We start from the raw sequence: 22,558 nt of genomic DNA on the forward strand, positions 1-22,558 counted from the left end.
CCCTTAATCAGTGCCAATTTTGTATGCTTATTAATTAGTGCCTGGTAGTTTAAAAAAAAAGTATTGAACACATTTAGTAATTATTCCTAGGGGTATGGCAAGTGTTGTGAACAAGCCTTGTAAAACTCACTTAATGGACAGTGTGTAAGTGGCTGTGGTGTGGTAATCACAAATACATACTTTTAGGATAAATGGGCAAAAAAAATCACCATCCACTCTTGTATAAATGTATAAATGAGTACTTGGAATTAGTATATAACTTTCAGACTGCATTTCACATGGGATCCAAAAATGCTATTTCTCAGACCATGGTGCGAGGAAAGCTGATACTCTGGAGAACTGTGTTGCATGCCTGTAAAGGTGGTTTTGGTGACACCAGTGATAAAGATACTCATGAAAAAATGGTTTGATGACACCTTAAAGATAATAGTGATTATGTTTAGAGTGGTTTTGTTTGTGTCCAGATTCTTTTTATCATTACCTCTTCTTTGATGCCACCTCTTTGCAGTTGCCTGAATTTGATGTGACGTAACTGGTGCATTATAGGAATTTATTTCTTTTTATTATATAATGGGACATTATGCTTAGTGACTTCTTGTATGTGGTATGTTATTGGCTTGATAGTAGACCAGCTGACATTAGGAACATTGATTGGGGAGGCACAGCATTTAAAGCCCGCTTTAAACTTCCTTTTTAAAGTCTCATGTTGAAATGTTGTTTTTCTTCATTAAGATACCCTTTGGTGAACTCTAAATCATTGAATCAAACATTAAATTTGTACTTTTGTTGTTAAACAGGATATTGTACCTGTGGATGCTTCTTATGAAGTAAAAGAATTATATGTGCCAGAAAATAAACTTCATTTGGCAAAAACAGATGCGGAAACATTACCTGCATTGAAAATTAGTAAAGTAAGTGCTTTGTTGTTTTTCAAACCAAGTCATTTAGCCTTATGTACAGTCATTAGTCTGTAATATTTATGATTCTGTTTTTGAGCATATGTGTGGTGGTGATCAGGAGGGTATTTGGTTTTTATCATAATTTCCAGAGATATGGGACTTGTATTTAATTTGTGAAAACATATTCCCAAATTACCATGGCTTTGATGTGCTTTTAGTCATAATATCTATTTATTTTGAAATAGCAAAGAACAAAGATGGTTTAAGATTTGTAGGCTTATCAGAAAAAATGGGTTCTAAAAGATTAAAAAAATACTAAATATAATAATTGAACAATTTTTCTTTCAAGTGTTTCCTAGTCCCCTACTAAAACCCTGAATCTTTCCTACACTGATAAGAATAACTTTGTTCTATATCTTAGCTCTAATGATAATCATTAGGTGTTTTTCCCAACAAGAAACTGTTGAGTTAAATTAGATATGGTGACAGTAGAAACTATAATTTATTGTTTTCAAATCTTAGAGAATGTAACATTTTATCATATAGGTACACTTAAAAAATGAAGAGATTAAGAACCTTGACCAGGTGTTGAATTTCCCAGCCTTTCTTTTGGTGTAGTAAAAATCCAGGACACCCAAGGAAGTTCCAAATCTGAAACTAAGGAGAAAGAGGAGGACAAAAAAACAACCAAGAAACTTCTGGACTTGGAGAAAGACACTTAGAGTAGTTACTCAAATCCATACTACTCACATCCCTAGGAATACATTAGTATTTGGCATGCTTTGTGTGAGCAGAAACCAAGACATGCTGCAGGGAGCAATGAGGGGGAGTCGGAGAGCAGAGCCACGGAGGAAGCTGTTGCAAAGGAATGACAGGTTTTGTCACTGACATACTTTGCATAGAATGAATACACACCCACCCATACACACACACACACAGAAAAAGAATGAGAATGAATGAATATGAATCCAGGTCAGTCAGACTATATGACCCAGAAAGACAGTAGCTTCTTTAATACAGTTGTTTGTTCTTGTACAGCCATATGAAAAGTAATTAAGAAATTAATCTTAAATCAGATATTAGCTTGGGCTGCTATAAAAATAGACTGGATGGATGGCTTAAACAACAAAAATTAATTTTCTCACAGTTCTGAAGGTAGGAGAGTCCGACTTGAGGTGCTGACCTGTTTGGTTCCTGGTGAGACTCTTCCTGACTTGCCAGCATTTGCTCTCTTCCTCTGTCATCATGGGATGGAGAGTGAGATCTGGCATCTTTTCCTCTTCTTGTAAGGACACTGGGCCTATTGGATTAAGGCCTCACCCTTACAACCTTATTTATTTTAACCTCCTCACAGGTCCCCTCTCCAAACAGAGTCACATTGTGGGTGAGGGCTTCAACATACGCATTTGAGGGGACACAGACATTCAGCCTGTAACAGATATTTAGAATTGGATTCCAATAGAAATAGTGTTCACTGTTAGAGGTGGAGGAAAAGTTAATGAGTAAAACTTAAAGTATGTAAAACAGTGTTGAATATGATGGGAATATAATGTTTCCTATGAATTGAAGGAGGGGAATACCAGTTATTTGATTTTGCAGTGGAATATATTGGCCAACATATTTTGGGAAAAAATAGTAGTAAATAATAAAGAGTAAGCTGCATTTTTACTATGTAGTGTGTGGCCTTGTACTTCAACTTTTCACACTATGTTTATCCCAACATATATGTATATATATGTTATACTAATGATACAAGTCCATCAATTCTTTAATGTTCTGATGGGATGTGCTAGAAATCTTAAAGAAGAAATAACGAATCCTTGTGAAATGAAGGGTTCTTTGTTATAATAGAGGGACTTTTTGGTAAATGTTTTTATATGAGGTTTGTTTTAGTTTAGGACAGTAGTTATCAGAGAGTAGTTTCCTGACTTATTATTGTTAGCGTTTTCTGGGAACCTGTTAAATATACAAATTCTTGGACCCCACAGCAAACTGATTGAATTAGTCTTACCTAGAATTACCCTAAGGGGGTAGAGCAGTCTTCATTTTAACAAGCTTTCCCAAGGTTTCTTAAAACATACTCAAGTTTGAGAACTGGTAGTTAAGGAGATGCTATCCTTACTCAAAATGCTTAGAAGCCTAATGTCACTTAAATTTATGAAGAAGAAATGCATATTTTCCTAGTGCCCTTAATCTTTATTAGATCTGTATAATCTAGAATAATTCTTGAGATGTTTGTTTCCACTGCTTTCAAAATTAAATTTCTAGAGATTCATTACTGCTTTTGTTCAAAAGTACATGAAACAGAAAACTTTCCTGCACTGTCTCGTTTACTAGGTGGACCTGCAGTGGGTGCAGGTTTTGGCAGAAGGTTGGGCAACGCCACTGAACGGCTTTATGAGGGAGAGGGAGTACTTGCAGTGCCTTCATTTTGCCTGTCTGCTGGATGGTAAGACATTTTACATTCACTAGTGTAGTGAGTGTGGGAGAGAAATCACAGGTTCAGGGCTTTGGCACTATTTATAAAAAGCAGTGGTAGCATCTTTATTAGAGGTAGCATTTTAAGACTAAGTTATATCAGTACTGAACATTTCAAGTGAACTGTGAGGTCTGTTTTCCATTTTTTGTGTTCCAAATTGTGATTTATTGCAGGGGAGAAGGAAAACCTGGGGACTAGGGCTGAAAATGGATGGAAGAATCAAATTCAGTTTTCATATGCCATACCCAGCTGATGACCATGGAAAGCCTCTCTGAAAAGTTCACATATATATTGAATTTTGCTATAACGAAGCCCAGGCTCGAGTGTTGTAATGAGGAATCAGGGAGTCCAAGTCAAGGAGTCCTGAAATAAATGGTTAAAAGGATGGTTCTTTCTATTCTTTCAAAACACTAAAATAAAAAAAACAAATTGGCAAAGAAATAGATGCATGGTGTAATTGTAATTCAACTACCTTAAACTTTGTACACTGTTGGTGAGATTAACTTATAACATTGAAGACAACATTTTAAATGTCACAGAGCCCTACCAAATTGCTACCTCACTCTTTCATCGTATGACTCCTTTTAATTGAGGAGTAAAATAGGTATAGAAAAGGTAACTCCCAATCACTCTTCTCAAGAAACTGAATCACAAGAACAAAAGGGTTAAATATTACTTTTTGATTTTCTTTCTTGGAACTAATGGGAAAGCCTTTGTGGACTGCCTCCTTAGGAGTGATTTGGTCTTGGGTTTGGTACAAATCCACCTATTAATTTTCCCTTTTAAGCTCTGCCTACTGGTGGTAATTGTAAAGCAGGCAAGCAGTTATCATTGATTTTATTGACATCTTTTTCCCAAAGGATGGCTTGCCATGATTTCCAAAAAATATGGTTTCTATTTGGTATGTAAATAAGATTCACATGAATTTGAGAGTACATTTAATTTTTCTCACTTATGCACAATGAGTAGGAAAAAAAATGTAGAGCTTGAAAGTTTGGAAACTGAGAATGTGCTGTTGGTCTCACTGAGAACACAGTTTGGTTTAAGTAGAGCCACGATAAGAGCCTTTGGTTCTTGGCTAGTGATAGCTGACTTTGGTTCAATTCTGATTAAAAGTCAAGACAAAAAAAAAATTGGGGGGTGTTTTTGTCTTCTTGTCTCAAGGATACACAAATACCCTAAGTATACTTAACTTGCTACTCAAAACATAGTTGTTAGAAAGGATTTACATTTTTTCCTGAAAAGGCCATAAAATATAGTTGTCTTATTTATATATTGGAGGTGCTGAGTATGTTTTTGGTGATGTGAGGCTGAACCAGCTCATTCTTCCATGTTAAGTAGTTTCCTTTTACTTCTGTGATTTTCCCCCAAATTTTTCCCCAAAGACAGTTTCATGAATTTTTGTGAGAAGTCTTGCTGCACACAGTGTTGATGTTTTAAATTTTTGCTGTTTTTTTAATCTCTGGGGTTGCTGCTTATTCTCTTCCCTGACTTTCTGTGCCAGGTACCAATTGAACACCAATTGAACGAACCATAAAGCTTTCGTTATTTGAAGAGTGTCCACTGAAGAGCAAGGTGGATCTAAGACCTGTTGAGTAATCCAAGCTGTGTGCTTTATGTTCTTCTGTGCCCTGCAGGGGGTGTCATTAACTTGTCAGTGCCTATAGTTCTGACAGCTACTCATGAAGATAAAGAGAGGCTGGATGGCTGTACAGCATTTGCCTTGATGTATGAGGGCCGCCGTGTGGCTATTCTTCGCAATCCGGAGTTTTTTGAGCACCGGAAGGAGGAACGCTGCGCCAGACAGTGGGGAACAGCATGCACGAGCCACCCCTACATCAAGGTCTTGAACAAACCTTGCTGCATTTTGTCTTGATTTGCCAATAATTTTTGTGCTGAAATGTGGGCATTACCTTGTGTTAGTAATTAACCTATTCCATTAGAATTAGTAATAATTTGCAGAATTGAGATTGGATTAGTATGATGAACATATGGTCTTGTCATTTTGGTCCAGATAAATTTTGTTCAACAGATATTTTTTAAGCATCTACTGTACACCAGGCACAGAGCAAGGTGCTAGTGCTGGGGACGAGGGCTGTATATGTGGCAGGCACAGTCTTCATACAGTGGGAGCACCCTGTCTGGTGGTAGAGTAGACCCTAAGCATGTACTCAGATAGGATGTGAGGGCAGGATGTTGGGGAAGCCCATAGTGGCATGATTTTATCCAGGATTTTAATTGAACATTGTGTCTCTGGTATGAAAACAGTGAAATATAATTAGTCTCCCTAAAGGCCCTTATGTATTTTATGTGTATTATTATCATCGAAGTCAAGTTTCTATCATTTGTTGTTTTAAAATATGCTTTACTTTTTAAAAGAAGCTAACTTAGGTGAAATTTTAGTTGCTTTATTATGTAGAAAATTTCTATAACATCTGTTTAGATCTTGGCAACTTGCTAAATGTCATTGTCTTATGGAGGAGAAAAAAGTAATACACTTTTAAAAATAGGGAAATACATTGTTTTAGAAAATAAGGAGGTTGAACTAGTGATGTCAGGCATTCCTTCAGCATTAAAATTTTACAGGTATTTATAACAAGTAGCTTAGTTTACAGAACATGCTTATGTAAATTCTTTGAACCACATAGCAAATCTGTAGAATAAGTAGAATTTCCATCTTCCACAGGGAGAAATTGAGACTTACAGGAGATAAATGTCTTGGCCAAAGTTATGCAGTCAGTAGGTGGGATGAGGGTCTGATGTGAATCCAGCATTTGAGGCTTCAGAGCCATCTTCCACAATCCCCAGCATAGAGGGAGTATTGGTATACAGGCAGCTCTTCATATACTATGTAACCCGTAACATTAGAGAATATTTTTTATATGACTTCAGTGGAGAAGATATTTATCTTTAAATCACTCTACAAATGTGCGTGCTGTTTAGACTTCTGTTGAGAGTAATTTACAAGACTTCTTAGAGTAGTTGGTTCTTGGTATTGCAGCCTTGAGGACCCAGTAGGATTTGGATAGTAGGGAGCTGTGGGAAACGCACTCTAGGTGTCTGGAACAGGAGAAGCAGTGACTAGGTATGTGTGAGAAAGAGCTGGTTGTTGAGTGGGAGAGGACCTTGGGAAGATAGGGCTTAGCATTCTACCCTAGATGTTAAGATTTTGTTCCATCATAATAACAGCGTACATGTATTTATGCTTTTTCAAACTGCATTTCTGATTTTCAGTCCTTGTAGTGACCCTGAGAGGTAGACAGGGCTGTCTCCTTGATTCTGAGGAGCCTTAGAGTGGGCCAGCTGGCCCAGACATGCAGAGGTATCAGTCAGAAGTCAGGATTCGAGTCTGTCTTAGGTCTTCTGTGCTCTTCCCACTATGCTGCTCTGCCTTTGAATGGAAAGGTCAGAGGCAGGTTTAGAGCCAGAGAGGGTCACAAACAAAGTGGTGCCTCTGGACGGGTAGTCTTGTGTGGGGTGTCCGCATTTCACTCCTAGGGCATCCTAGCTCTCTAGGTCCCTGGACTAGATTTGCAGTCATGTGGTGAGAATCCCACTTCCTCTCATACCCTCTGCAGTCCATTCTCAGAGCAGCCAGAATGAGTCTCCTGAAAATATCAATCTGGGCATATCACTCTATCATTTAAAACTCTCCAGTGGCTGCTTATCATTAGAATAAAACCTAAGCGCCTTCAATAGCCTGTGTGTTCAGCCGGGACTGCCTTCCTCCTGATCTCTCTTACTCTGTCTCTGCTCCTCTCCATGCTTTGACCTTTTTTGACCTTCTAGCCACATGAGCCTTTCTGTTCCTCAAAACAAAGAACCTGTTTCTGCCCCGAGAATTTGTACTTGCTGTCCCTCTGCCTGAAATACTTTACCTCCATGATTGGTTCCTTTTCATCATCTCAGTTTAAGTGTCACCCTCTTCAGAGAGGCCTTGCCTGGCTCTGTTCTCTTAAATTTCATTCACTGTATTCCCTGAGCACTTGGTTCCATTGTCCTCTTGATTTTCTCTTAACATTTATTACCAGCTGTTGTTTCTCTTATTTCTCCTTTTTCCTAGTAGAGGATAAGCTCCATTAGAGTAAAATCTTTTTCTCTTTTGTTTTCCTCTGTATTCCCCAATGCCTAGCACAGGCCCTAGCACTTACCAGTTACTCAGTAAATATTTACTGAATGACTGGTTTGATGATAGGGAGAGAACTAGTGAGGAAGACAAGGTAGGAAGTGACCACAGTAGTTTAGGTGCATTATTAACATATAAACTGAAGCAGTGGAGGGAAAAGCATGAGCTTGAGCTGTATTTTGAAAATGGACAGTCCCAGAGGGTAAAGCTCTTTCTCTCAGAGGCAGGGAAACAGCATCAATGAATATGTAAGAAAAATTTGAGGTGTTATAGAGATGGAAGGCGTGCATTTGTGTCCAGCTCCATCATTATTGCTTTCGATGCTCAAAATTTTAGTATTGGAGAACACAGAGGGTAGGATAACCCAGGGTTACAAATTTTTCTATTAGTCAACACACAACAACAATGAAAAGAATGCTTTGTTGCCTAAGAAGTCATAATTATTCATTTTGGTTTTGTTTGCCTTTCATATGTAAGTATAATAGTTGTGTCACAAGTCCTTTGAGAAGTTATAAATGTATTCTAATTCCATAGCATCTCTAATCCCAACTCAGTTGATAAGCCAAATGGATTTACCATTGACCTCAAGATGAGTGGTTTACAGCTAGATTTAGTTTATATGAGAGAAATGTTCTTTGTTATTTTGATTTTGGTTTCTGTTTAAAAAGATTTTTTTCATTTTCTTCCCATTAGATGGTTATGGAACAAGGAGATTGGCTGGTTGGAGGAGATCTTCAAGTCTTGGACCGAATTTATTGGAATGATGGTCTTGATCATTATCGTTTTACTCCTGCTGAGCTAAAGCAGAAGTTTAAGGATATGAATGCTGGTAAGACATGGACCTACTTACCTACCATGGGACTACTTGGAGTTTCTGCTTGATGGGAAAGTTCTAGATGATGTTTTCCAGTGCTCACTAAAATGTGAAACAGAATGAGTAAAGGCAAATGTAGCAGTGGAATATATAACAAAAGGTAGTTGATCTAGAGTAACCTATATAGTTTTGTTATGTCAATATAATTTGTTCTAACATTATTTTGTATACTTTGTGGAAGAGGTTGCTAATAAAATGACCTTTTACTTGTTTATTATAAAACTCATGTTAAAGCTGAATAGGATTATGGAAAATAATTATTTGAATAATTTACTCATGTCAATAAGCTTTGTATCTCAGTGTCTTATATGAGTGGCATGTGTCACTGCAAAAAAATAGTAGAACAGTATTGTATTTGCTACTCATTCAACAAACGTTTGTTGTGCATGTTTATATGCCAGATGCCAAGAGCTGAGGATCCATAAATAAGTAAGACAGGAGCTTATCGTGTGGAAAAGAAGGATATTAAATAACAGAAGGTGTTGAGGAGTAAATTAAGGATTTCAGATCTCTGGATTAGGAAGAAATGCAGCAGTAAGAATGGAGAGTCTATAGATTTGGTTCTTTATAACAGTGTCTTACAAAGTACTGTAGAATAGGGATTTTTATAGCAGACACTTGTGATTAGCAGGTCTTTTATACAGAGGTAGATACGATGTGTTTACACTGGTGCATCCACACTCACAAATTCAAGGTTCCATGTCAGGGGCCAGCAATAAGTGTAGTTTTGGGGAGACTTTTTTAAGATTGGAAGAATTTAAAGCAACCTACAGTCGTGCTACTAATTAATTCTCACCCACTACAGAATTGGTAAAGCAGCCTTGGTGCTGCCTTCTTTACATTTTCTGTATAGAAATTGAGCAGATATGGCTGAGAAAGTCAGGTAAATGTGGCTGCTTCTTAAATAACTAGCTGGCCACCCAGTCATATTTTTTAACGAGAAGCCCCACTTCCCAAGTGACTACAGAATCTGGGCAAGGGCACCTGTTTCGTCAGTTGTGTTTATTAGCCTCTGTGAAGCCCAGATCCTGGTAATCATTCAGAGTCCATGTGCACACCATCCCCAGCTTCACCACCGCCAAGTTATGTGGTTGTGGGGCAATCGCTTCCCTTTCTAAGGCTCAGTTCCCTCATCTGTAAAAATGAGGACAATGATGGTACCCAATGTGTACATTTTATTTCAAAGAGTGAAATGAAATGAAATGCTTAAGGCACTGTAAACAGTGCCTGGCACATAGTAAGAGAGTAGGTTGTCATTTATTCTGTTACGTGAGTCTGAAGCTAGTCCTCCTGTATTTATGTAAAGGTCAGAGAAAGAATATCTGTTTATTCTTAAGCTGTACCATAGTTTGCTGGTATTTGAAATGAGGAGAGTTTGAAATGGATCAGAACTGGAGGCATCAGACGGACCACACACTCTGTCTAATTTATTCACAATTCCTGCTTGGGCCATTTGAGTGTAGGATCCTACTTTCCCTTCGGAACTGTACTCCTCTTTGAAGTTGAAGCACGTATTTGGCTTTAACTTCCTGTGCAGGAATTTCTCTGAATGCAGCACTTGGTGCTTGCCTATGCATCAGTTTATTTTCTTCTTCTTTCTTGTTCACATATTTTGGGCCCAGGCACAGGGAACGTATGATTTCTGTAAGTCAGTGATGGTGCCTCATTCTCATCAGTGTGTGATTTAAGGGTCTGTGCTTAAATCAGTTCTGGCCATTGAGATGTCAGAGATGGTATTCTGGGAAAACTTTTCCTTCCTGACAAGAAACTGGTTTAGAACAAAAAGGTATCTTTTTTCCATCTCTCCTTTTCTTCATTTTTGGATGCTGTCATGTAAGGGTACAATGTGTGGAGCTGTGGTAGCCATTTGGTATCCAGGAGAAACCATGAAAAGCTTACACTGTTTGAATTTCTGATCCAACCCTAGAGTCCTCTGTATCCAGACCTCTTATTTAAAGACTTAATGCATGTTTGAATTAGTTAAGACATTTCTGGTTGGGCTGTCCTTTATTTGTAACCAGAAGCATCTGATAGTTTAATAGATGAACACTTCTCTTTTTTTCTTGTCAACAGGAATGCATTAAATGGGGGATTGCTCAGACCACCTCATTTATTTTAATTTTTTGCCAAAATTCGAATTCATAACTGGAATTCATGTTAGTAAAGTAATTGTTGGCACTGTTGAGGGGTCTTATCAAGGAATTATCATTCATAATTGGGGACTTTAATATTACATCTGTTTCACATTCTCCTTTGCAAGCCAAACATTTTAAGTCATTTAGAGAATTTGTTGCATGAGTGATTGAGACTCTGTTTAAAGTAGCTGAGAGCCAATTATTAGCTCCACATCAGACAACAGAGATCATGAGTAGGATTTTGTTTACTTTTCCATTTTAGACTGAGGCACATAAGCAACAGACTGGGGAATTTCCTTTGTAGTTGTTGTTCACTCTCTCTGGAAGCCAATAACAAGTCATCTACTGATGTGTACAAGACCTAGTTCAAGGAGCAAAAACAGAGAACATATATATTTTTTTCTTCTACCTGGGGTTTCTTTTCTTACTGCTCCTTCCTTCTTGTTCCCTCATCTTAGAACTTTGATTACTCTGTGGGTTATTGACCTGTGCATATTAATATGATCAGTTTTCTGTTTCTAGACCATTCTGTAGCTAGGATTGAGAGGTCTTGAATATAATACCCACACCAGTGATTGCCAGGTGACACAGTCCCAAATGGCAGGTTCTTTGAATTACTGACGGTTGACTGCTATCCTGGAAAGGAAGAATGAATTTCACTTGAACAAAGTAAGAGCTAGTTAGTATCTATTATGCATATACTATTGGTGTCCTGCTAGATGACAAAGGAAAAGGTTGACATTAACATCTTTTAAGCTGGTATGTGGTATCACAGTATCATGTAAGGCTGAGGAAGCTTTGTAGAGTTTTTGAACTACAAACTATATTGAATGAATCGGTAGACATTAGGTATTTTAGGTGGAGTTTGAAACGATATGTGAGAAAGCTGAGGCAGAAGTAGACAGCTCGTCTCTGAAGACTCCAGGCTTGCTTGACCAGCAGTGCAGTGAACTAGAGAGAATTGTGATCTGAAGATGGGCGAGGGGAGCCTCAGTCAGGGCACGGCACACTCAGATGAGGCTCTGAACATGAAGTATTTGAAGAAGGGTGGTCAGGGTTAAGGGAACCCACAAGGAATGTGGAGGCATCCAAGGACTCGCCTCTTTGGGTAGTGTTACCGCTCCTGAGGCCAGTACGAGGAGGTGGAGCAGTGAGGGGGGCCTCTGGCAGCAGCAGGTTGTAGGGGGATGTAGGTGCAGCCAGAATCACAGCACTGAGGCAGGATGTTCCTGGGGCAAGAGTTCCCCTAGCTTTTTCTCCCTCCATCCTGGTGCCTGCTGATGTCCCCCAATCGTGGTGGCAAGTTCCCTTAATGACCCCACCCCAAACAGAAACACACAGGCATAAAACAGAATAGATGGTAAATGGAATGGAGAATAAGCACAAAGCCTGGTTGGTAGAAAGCTTTATAGTCAACATTATTTTTCACTTCAGTTTGAAAGCATTTCTAGGCTTGAGAATTGAAGACAGTTTATTGTGGCTATACTTTGGGGTATGAGAAGTTCTGATTGATATGTACCTATTTACTCAAGAAGCTTATCCCTTTCTTACTGATTCTTACCCCTACTTCCCACAAGCAGTTTAAGTAAAAGAAACACTAGTGATTTATGACGGTCTAGAGAGAGGAGGGGAGATCAAACCCTTTCTTACTTCAAACTCTCTTCAGAACAACTCCCATAAAAACAAACATTGTACACACACACACACACACACACACACACACACCCTCTCTCTCCCTCCGTCATTGTACACACACACACACACACACACACCCTCTCTCTCCCTCCCTCATTGTACACACACACACACACACACACACCCTCTCTCTCCCTCCCTCATTGTACACACACACACACACACACACACACACACACACACACACACACCCTCTCTCTCCCTCCGTCATTGTACACACACACACACACACCCTCTCTCTCCCTCCCTCATTGTACACACACACACACACACACACACACACACACACACACACACACACACACACACACACACACACACACACACCCTCTCTCTCTCTCTCTCCCTCCCTCCCTCCCTAACAACCCTAGAACTGTTCTCAGTACTCTGTTGTTCAGCTACTATATTGATTAAGGACAAATCAGAAATGCCTTTTCTTATGGCTTTGGGGTACATTAAAGTAGCAGTAATAAAGCTGGGGTAGGATGGGAAGAGGAGACTTACTAATTACTGCTGTATGTAGGACAGTTTTGCAGAGAAGTTGAAAGGGAGGAAGTGGGAAGATGTTGTAATTCTGTTCAGTGGTTGGGATGCATACCAGGGCTCTGACTGTGGGCTAGGGAGCTGAGCACAGTTCTGAGAAATCTGGGGGAAGGATGACTAGGTGTCAGGAGCTCATCGCCTCATTCGTTTGCACAAAACAGCCCTGCTGGCAGAACTGAAAGTGTCCATGGGCACTCGGCTGAGACACTACAGAGCAGGGGTCAAACCCAGGTTCTTTGCAGTGTGGCACAACAGTGTTTGCTGGCTGTGGTACTAGATCAGGCAGTCCATGTCCTCCACGTATCCAGGGCCCATCCTCCACCCACTGGTGGGGAAAGCTAGTGGTTGTTCTTCCTTTTCTCTGTCACAGAGCAGCACATGCTCAGAAGAACCTTCTCCACTTTCTTCTTCCTCTTCTACCTGCTAGAAGGAAAGGGATCAGACTGTACTTGTTTCCATAGTGTGTTGGCTCCTGGACTAGACAGAGAGAGCCTGTCATACTGGGCTGTTCCTTTAATTAGATGTGAAATATAGAAGAAGAGTAGGTTTTGAGGGCTAGCTCTGCTTTTGGCCTGAGATATTAGTGCAGGTGGAAGAATTGTAAGGGTGGGAAGACAGTAATGAGCAATATATTGAAATTTTTTCAGTAATAAGCCTCTATAGTGGGTGAATTAGAAGGTCAGGACTTAGAGATGCAGCTAACAGGAGCCATCTGTATGTACATAGTAATTGAATCCAGGTGAAGGGGTAAATTTCCTGAATGAGTACGTAAGAAAGAATTTCATAGGACCCAGCAATGAACCCTGTTGCTCCAAGAGGACTACAAGATGTCAGAAACAGGTGATTAGACCAAAATGGCCAAGCAGTATGAAATGTCATACATATTTGATTGCAACTGTGTAAAAATACATGCATAAGGAGAAAAACTAGGACACTGCAGAAAAACAAAAACACTAACTGGGTTCTCCCCGACCCCCCCAATTACTCTTCAGTGTTTCATGGCTTTTATTTTTAAAAAGAGTAAAGAGACAGATGAATAGAAAAGGTTAGTGCTGTGGTTAGCAGCCTTTAAGGCTGTGGAGACAGCGGGTAGATTTTTTTTTTGTCAGAGGCAGTAGAGAGGGCAGGGCTATTTAACATGGGAAAGTGCCTTTGGATTTGGCAGGAATTTCACACTACCTCTGTTACAGCAGGAAGGACTTGACTGAAGGAATGAATCCGGTCCTGTTCTTTTCTTCCATCACTCTCCTTCACACTGTCACCAGACTTACTTATCTTCTGAAAACAAAGACTTGTATATATATATATATATATATATATACAAGTACATATATATATATGTACATATATATATGTACATATATATATATGAAGGATATATATTCCCTTTAAACACATTTATTCTCTGATTAGTTCATGTTTGCATCTCATCTAACTAGACTGTGGGCTCTTGGGGGCAGGACCGTTTCCTCAGGACAGCAAATCTAAAATGGAATTTTCGTTTTGTCCCTACCGGATTTCTTGCTTGCCCCTGCCTGCTTCAGCAGTTGTCTGGAGTCTGGGTGCAGGGAGAAAGACCAGTTAGTAGACAAGTGTCGTGAAGAGGGGATGGAGCTGATGTGTTCATTGGTAGTGAAGAAAGTAGGGCTGCAAGGGTGCACAGTGGGACAGCCTCTTTGTTACAGGTGGTTGAGGGCAAGGCTGGCCTCTGGTGGGGAGTTGTACCTGCCCTGTGCCCCCAGGGAGTGGAGGTGGCCAGAGGTGTGCCTGCAGACTGGCGGGAGTCGAATTTGAGGTGCCCAAGGGGTAGTAAGAGGCCATTGGAGGGACAGTTTTGAGCTTAAGGGAGAGTTTTGGTCAGTAGAGAGATTTGTGAGTTGCTAAAATATGGGGCCTGCTCAGCAACCTCAGGCATTGGGAAATGGTTTCAGGGAGCCGTTAGTGCCTGTCTCAGTGTGATGCCGATCTCCAGGGTGTAGGTCAGTCAGAAGGGCCTGTCCATATCCTGAGGGAGAAACAGGTTAAGTGGGTGGAGAGAATGGAAAAGAGTTGGTAGAAGTTTTATTTTGTATGGAAATGTGGGAATATGTTCCTCAGCAACAGTCTGCTGGTTTTGCTGTCCTTCCATTCTACCCACTTCCTCTTTCCCCCTTGTCAGTCCTGCATGGCCCTGTTAGACCAATTTTCTGTAAAACATTACTGATTAACTCAGTCACAATGTCTGTTTGGTACATAGTATCCTTCCTGACCTGGCTTTCAAAATTCCACATAACAGTCTTGTGACAACTTTAACAGAATGGATGGTTCCATATCCCTCAGACCTCTCTGCTTTCTGGTCTCCACACTTTGCTCACACCAGTTGGATTGCTTGTGATGTTCTTTTAGCTTCTATCAGCCACATTCCATTTGTCATTCAGAGGTCAGTAAATTGCAGCCTGCAGGCCAAATCTGGCCTGCTGCCACTTTTTGTAAATAAAGTTTTATTGGAAACAGCCATATTCACTCATTTACATATTGTCTATGGCTGTTTTTGCAGTAGTACAGCAGGGTTGAATGGTTTCAGCAGACACTCCATGACCTACAAAGCCTAAAATATTCATCTGGCTCCTTATGGAAAATGTTTACTCGCATGCATGATGTCAGCAACTTCTTAGTGTACTTTCTAGAAGTCAAGATGATGGAATTCCTGGTCCTGTCCTAGGAACAAGAAGATAGAGGGCTAGAAAGAAATGGAAATCATAAAAGCTAATACTAAATTTCTGTCATCTTGTAGATCATCTCCATTTTCAGTTGAAACCATGATCTTAGGTAAAGCAGTCTTAAACTAAACCATAAGGAATTCTAAGTGAAAAGACAAATATTTTACATGGGCTATAGTGTGACAATGGGGAAATCACTGTCCTTTAGAAAATAGGGATGAGAATGTGAGACATTAATGAGAACTACTTTGTCAGTGACTCCAGGTCCATAGGGTCCCATTATTCTTTTTTCATCCTTTATGGAAAATTGATGGAGGAGAATTTAATAGTGATGCTTTGTAGTAGTTGGGACAATACCCTGGGAATGGAGCTTCCAGTGGATCAGGTCCTCCTATTACACCATCCATCTGAATAAGTTCTTTAGTGGAGAAATCAGATGGTAGAGATGAAAATACAGCCTGGAACTACAGACAGTAAAAGCCATTTGTATAATTCATTGATAAATAGGTACAAGAGATGGAGAAGAGTAGAAGCTTAGGAAAGACCTGGTAATATTGGCAAGAAAAAAATGGGCAGGACAGATCAAATAGTCATTGGATTTCTGAGTGGAACTGATAGCATAGACATAATTCTACCTGGAAGAAATTTTGGCAGTAAAATCCTTTATATGCTGCTGATGTGAACTTTTATGAAGACATTCATCTTAACTTTATCTGTTAAATGTCCAGTGTGGAACTACATTAATTCTTTTTGGAAAGAAAGCCTAAATAGATAAACTATTAGAATTTGTGAAATATGGGTATCTGAGAACTTATTTTTATCTTTCCTTTTGCACATCCTGTCAGATAAATAATCTTGCTAAATGGTGATTTTATAAAATCAGATTTGACCTGTTTGAAGTCTAGGAATGCAGTCATCATGCACCTAAGATGTAATGCTCAGGGGTCCTATTCAAAGATAGGCACCTGTTCCTGATTAAGGAGGACAAAAGCTGTGTCTGGAAGCACAGAGCCAGTGCACCCTCATCACAGAAACACTCCCTGGGAGTGTTATTCACACTGGAGGGGACCTTGAGCATCCAGTAGAATCGTGGGTTCAGTTTCCTGCCAGGGATTTTTAGATGTTTTGCTTTGGTTTTTGTTTTTTAAGAATGAATTGTCTTAAGGAACTTAGACTTACTGAGTGACTGTAGTGTGCATCTTACCATGCAAGGGACTTTATATTATTTTGTCTTTATAACAGTTGAAGTCTAGGAATGCATTCATCATCCCCTGAGTATCATCCCCTTTTCAAAGATGTAGAAAGTGAATTTCAGTCCTTAAAGTCCACAGTCCATGGCTAGACACCAGTAGACCTATTATTTGAACCCATGAATATCCTATTTTAAATCAGTGCTTCTTCTGGTACCCTACATATGTCTTCTCTTTTAAAACTCATATTATGGAAAATATCAAACATACACTATATTTGCAAGAAGAGATAATAGTATAATGAATCCCTATGAACCTCTAAGCCAGCTTCAAATGATTATCAGCTCTTAAGTAAGCTTGTTCATCTGTATCCCAACTCCTCACCCCTGCATGGCGTTTTGAGGCAAATCTCAAACGCCATATCATTCCTTCTAAATATTCAGTACTTTATCTCTTAAAAGTAAGGACCTATAATAGTGCAAGCATGATACCACTCTTGCGCCTAAATAATAATTATAGTCTCTTATTATTATCAAATATCCAGTCCTTATTCAAATTTCTGATAATTTCACAGTGGTCACTTTTATTTATGGTTTGGACGAATCAGGACCTAAATAAGATTCACAAGTCTCTTGTCATTGTAACTTTTTACTTTGTTTTTTAACTTTTCATTTTGAAACAATTTAAAATTTACAGGAAAGTTACAAACAATATCAAGAACCTCTGCATATTCACTCCATCCCACAATTATTAGCTTTATGCTCTGTGTGCTTTCTTATTCTCATTCTCCTTGACAGTGTGGACGTGGTGTGATGCCTCATCACCTTGTAGTATTTCCACATGCATGCTAAAAGTAAGGACAGTCTCCTTCCTAAGCACAGTGTGCTCATGATAGTAAAATAACTGTCTGATCCACACATTTTGTTCCAGTCGTGCCGTTGCCCTAATATGCATAAGCCAACACAGCAATGAAGTCTTCTCTACCACTTGCCCTTTCAGTGGAGGATGTCTGTCACATCTTCTTATCTGCTTCAATCTGGAACAGTCACTTAGTCTTTATTGTGTCTTTCACAGCCTTGACATTTTTGAAGAGTAAATGTCACTTACTTTATTGAATGTCCTCAGTTTGGGTTTATCTGCTGTTTCCTTATGATTAGATACTGGCTTCACATCTTTGTCAGGAAAACTGTAGGAAGCAATTGTGAATTCTCAGTGCACCGAAATCTGGTGGTTTACAATTTTGGTTGGTCCCGTTACAGGTGAGGTTAACTTTTTTTTTAACTCAGCTTTTGTCACTTATTTATGGTCATGTTTGTCAGGCTTTTCTGCTGTAAAGTAAAAAAATATTTTGTATTCATTAACTAATAAGCATGTTAGGGGAGAGATTCTGGAACTCAGTTCTGTTGTCATCAAACTTCTGCCTGCTGGTTTTAGTACATTATAAATATGGCCAGATGGTGATTTTCTAATTCCATCATTTCTTCTGTGTTTATTAGTCGACCCTCTATCATAAGGTAGAATTGTCACTTCTCCCCCATTGGTTTACTTATTTTGTTCTTTATGGACTCACAGATTCCTGTTTTACTCAGTGAGTTACACTCCCTTCCTAATATTACTTATCTTGATGTTTAGCTTGTCTGAGTAGGCCAGTGCGGCCTTGTACAACTTGTATCCTTTTCACATGTCCCCATCATTCTTTGAGTGCTTTATTTATGACATAAAAGATGTTCTGGCTCATGTTGCACTTTACTTCTCCTACCCCTAGAATCAGCCATTTTGTCAAGAAGCCCTAGCTGATTTAAGTGAAGAATGTTATTTAATGTGAAATTTAGGCCTTAGCTGCTGGATAGTAGTTTCCTTTTAGGACCTTTCAGTGGACAGAACTAAGAAACGTGCAGCCATATATGCATACATGCACATTTATGTCTATTCCTGTATCTGTTTGTATAGCTGAAAACTGTGAAGTCCTGCTGATACTTTCATTCCTAATCCAGTACCATGTATCCTATCCTAGCCTTTCTCTTTCCTGTATTTATGTCTTCCATCTCATGCAGTGAGAATCCTGGTACCAGTTACCCTCAATATATTTACTTAGTTGTTCTTCCTCCCTGTATATGAGTGGTCCCCAAGATGGGTTGCCTTTTTGGCCCAGGCCCTGTTGGCCTCAGCCATGCAGGTATTTCCTTGGCCCTCATGCTGCAGGCTTGGGCTGGACCAGAGTCTCCCCACCCTGGTGCAGGTATGGAGTCTGTCCCCCCCACTCCCGGTGGTGCAGTGACTCACATGAATGCAGCCCGAGAGTAGGATTCATTCATGCTTAGTAAGTGTCTCTGTTGTGATTCAAGGCTGTTTGTAAGGAATGGATAGCAAGGAAGAGAAAAGAGAACTGAGGGTGAGATTTAGGTCAGAATCAGGATGGCAGAGTAAGTTCTAGCCACAGTCCCCTAAGTGAAGGACTATTAATGTCTATACATTCAGGAGACACTTTTTGTTGGCTCTCTTTTAAAGGACTGGAGTACAGTAGAGTCAGGAAGTACAATTGCTTCTGGGTCTGGGAAGGGTAGTTCTGGAGTTCTACTTAATGGCCAAAAGGGGTGTTTGGTATGTTTGGGTATCCATATATAGAAAAAAATTTGAGGTGATTTCAGAAGGATAGAAAAACTTTGTGCCCTTCCTTCCATCTCCATAAATCAGAAAAATTTTAAATGCTCATATACGTGTATCAAGACTTTCTTGTTCTTTGTACCTTATGTCATATTAGCTATTTCTTGGATGAAAATCAGCCTTGTTCATGTATAAATGGTAACTTGAGATACTTGAGAGCATAATGATAATGCTGTAAATTGTGGGATATAACAGGATGTGGGCCCCCTCACCCCCCAAAAAACAAACCCTAAAACCCTTGTCAGGTAGGTGCCACCGTTTTCCTCCTGTGCCTTTTGTCATAGTGATAAAAGAGGGTCAGAACTGAAAACAGATGGGAGAAGATACTGTATTATTTGTCTTAAAATCATTAGGGGAGAAAATGTTCCTCTCTCTTGAGTCAAGCTTGGATCAGCATGGGATGATGCTGGGCCAGCTGTTTGAAGGCAGTAAAATACAGAGCTCTTCTAACTGGGCTGTTACTCTGTTCTGTGAAATTAGTCTATCACTCCAAAGAGCCATGCCTTTGGAAAAAGGTCTCCTGATGATAGGCCCCATGTGGGAATGAAGCCAAGTTTGCAAGCAGGAAATAGAGAATTAACCAGTTGAATTAATCTAGTAGTTTTCGTCATTTGAGTAATAGCAGTGGCTCTTATAAGGAATATTACTGCTGCTAAACTGTAGTCCAAAATCCAGACCTAGCATCACAAAGTAGCATAGGATTCCAGTCAAGCAAAGTAACCAGTATAGATGAACATATTTGGATATTAAGTACATTTTTTAAACTACACATTTCTCTACCATTCTATCTTCCTTTAATAAAGCAGTCTTGGTTTCTACAAGGGGATGACCTACTGGGTGGATAATTAAGGCAAAGCCTAGAATTTATATCCCCTGTAAGCAGTTGAAGTACGATGTTAAGACCAGAAGGTCTGATTGTTGTTCTGAAGTTTTCCATGAAGGCAGAAAGTAATTGTTATAAATACATCACTATTGTTATACATCCTCAGGGATGTAAGAATTATAAAGTAAAAGTATAGTAACGAAGTATGTCATGTTACCATGAAGTAAATGGCCAAAGCAGTACATGTTCTTCCCCAGTTTCTGATTCTGAGCATCTATGTTTTGCTTAATCCTGACATCAAGCTTTATCCTTAATACTAAACATTACTTTTGGAAGGTAATCTGGTAGGGTTGTAAGTCTCAACTTGGAAATTCTCTTTTCAGATGCTGTCTTTGCATTTCAATTACGCAACCCGGTGCACAACGGCCATGCTCTGTTAATGCAGGATACCCACAAGCAGCTTCTTGAGAGGGGCTACCGGCGCCCTGTACTACTTCTTCACCCTCTTGGTGGCTGGACGAAAGATGACGATGTCCCTTTGGTGTGGCGCATGAAGCAGCACACTGCAGTGCTGGAGGAAGGGGTCCTGAATCCTGAAACAACGGTGGTGGCCATCTTCCCGTCTCCCATGATGTATGCTGGACCAACTGAGGTAGGCTGCTTTGAATATTTTCACTGTGGCTGTGTTGAAACCACTTTTACAAACACAGCTAATGTCAGCAATAGACCTGTCTACTGAGTTTTCTCGGAGCTGTAGGTCTGTTCCATACATATGGCATCCCTGGAGTACTCTCCAGCCCTGTCGGGGCTGTTCTCCAGAGGTGGCTCCAGGCGGCAGCCTTCCAGGAACAGGAGCACAGGGAGAGGTTTCTCTTGCTTTTATTGTGGCTCTTGGTCCCAGTTTTGTTAAAGAGGGAACATATCTGCAGATAGAGAGCTGGGTGAGCTTGGGAAGCTGTGGCACGGGTCCTCCTGTAACTACTGGCCATGTCACAGACACAGCTGTGACAGCAGTCATCTTACGCCTTTAACACAGTCCTAGGTCACTCTTCCCAGGGAACAGATTTGATCTGATTTTTGCTTCTTCTGAATTTTGGAAAGGCCAAAGGTATTTCAGTGGGAAGAAAAACATGTTATCTTTTAAAAAATGTTCAGAAGACATTCCTCATCTAGTCTTTCATGAAGGACTGGAGCATAATAAAGTGAGGAATAAAATTGCTTCTTGAGTTGGGTGGGGGAGGGTGGATTTCTATTTTTTGATCAAAAGGGATGTTCTGAGATCTTTTTATAACCATATATAAAGAAGAGGACTTAATTAGGTTTTTGCTCAAAGGCAGAATAATAGGCTTTCAAAAATACTTGTTGAATGAATGAATAAATCAGTGAATGACCTAGATAAAAACAGTGTGTGGAAAATTCCTGGCCAGCTTCTTGTTGAGTTTTCGAGATAAAGAATGGAATGCAGGTTATCATTGGATTCTCATTCATTCCTGCCATGAAGGGAGCTGAATTTAGCTGAATTAGAGTTGTTGGGAAGCAAATCCTTTTAAAAATGGTCTAAATAATTTAGTTGTATATATTTTGTGATGTCATCCCCCAGAAGAAAAAGTTTAAAAAAGAAATCCAAACATATTTGCCTATTCTTTGGGATTGAGCCTAAACATTTCTACTGGAGTGTCGCTGTGGAGTTGTACACTGTGACCTCTTTATCCAAGAAAAACAAACAACAACCAGGTGGAGTTGTACACTGTGACCTCTTTATCCAAGAAAAACAAACAACAACCTACAAAATTAAAATATATTTGACTCTCCTGGACACAGCCCAAATCATGCACTGAAAATGTCCACAGCAGGTAAAACTGCTCATATTCTTTCCTCTGTTGATATAAAATGTTCATAAGATTCAGGCAGTGGTGGCCCTTTGAGTTGTCTAGAGACCACCATGACCTTTTGGAGATAAAGTAACAATTGTGTTCCCATAAGTCCAGCCTCTTTTGATGTTGTGGTTGTCATCATTACTGTTTTAACGTCGTTTGGTGTGACGTTCTCTGTAATCATAGGATGAATGGTTTCCAATGTGGAAATGGCTCCAAGTGAGTGTAGGCTCAGAAATGGACTTATGACTGATAACCTCACTGAACCACCTAGGAAAGGGAAGGATTTTACCTTCTCTGTTTCCCCATTTGGGACATCCTGTGTCTTTTTTTTTTTTTTTTTTGGCTTTGTGTTTCTTACTCCTTTTTAAAATGGGAAGAGAGATGAAATTTTGCTAACTAAAAAAATGAAAAACTGCTTTTAAAAAGTTGGGAATGAGAGGGTGGATAAATAATAAAAATAGCTAGCCATAGAAAACAGGAAATAGTTTCTTCAGAGGACATCACAAAGGGTCAAGTGTGCTGTTTTATCTACACTGGAAAGATTTCTGTGTGTT

The 22,558-nt window shown here is 39.6% G+C and overlaps 1 protein-coding gene across 1 annotated transcript in view; it reads left to right on the top strand.

Annotated features, from left to right (window-relative positions):
• PAPSS1 (3'-phosphoadenosine 5'-phosphosulfate synthase 1) overlaps positions 1-22,558 on the top strand; it is a 118,088-nt gene that overhangs the window by 53,990 nt on the left and 41,540 nt on the right. Inside the window, exons 6-10 of the mRNA XM_037020213.2 lie at positions 798-911; positions 3,237-3,348; positions 5,016-5,221; positions 8,198-8,333; positions 20,511-20,779. Of these exons, the coding sequence (XP_036876108.2) occupies positions 798-911; positions 3,237-3,348; positions 5,016-5,221; positions 8,198-8,333; positions 20,511-20,779 (837 nt within the window). The remainder of the gene's footprint in view (positions 1-797; positions 912-3,236; positions 3,349-5,015; positions 5,222-8,197; positions 8,334-20,510; positions 20,780-22,558) is intronic.

The sequence above is a fragment of the Manis javanica genome, chromosome 5 (genome assembly GCF_040802235.1).
Source record: "Manis javanica isolate MJ-LG chromosome 5, MJ_LKY, whole genome shotgun sequence".
Lineage (NCBI taxonomy): Eukaryota > Metazoa > Chordata > Mammalia > Pholidota > Manidae > Manis > Manis javanica.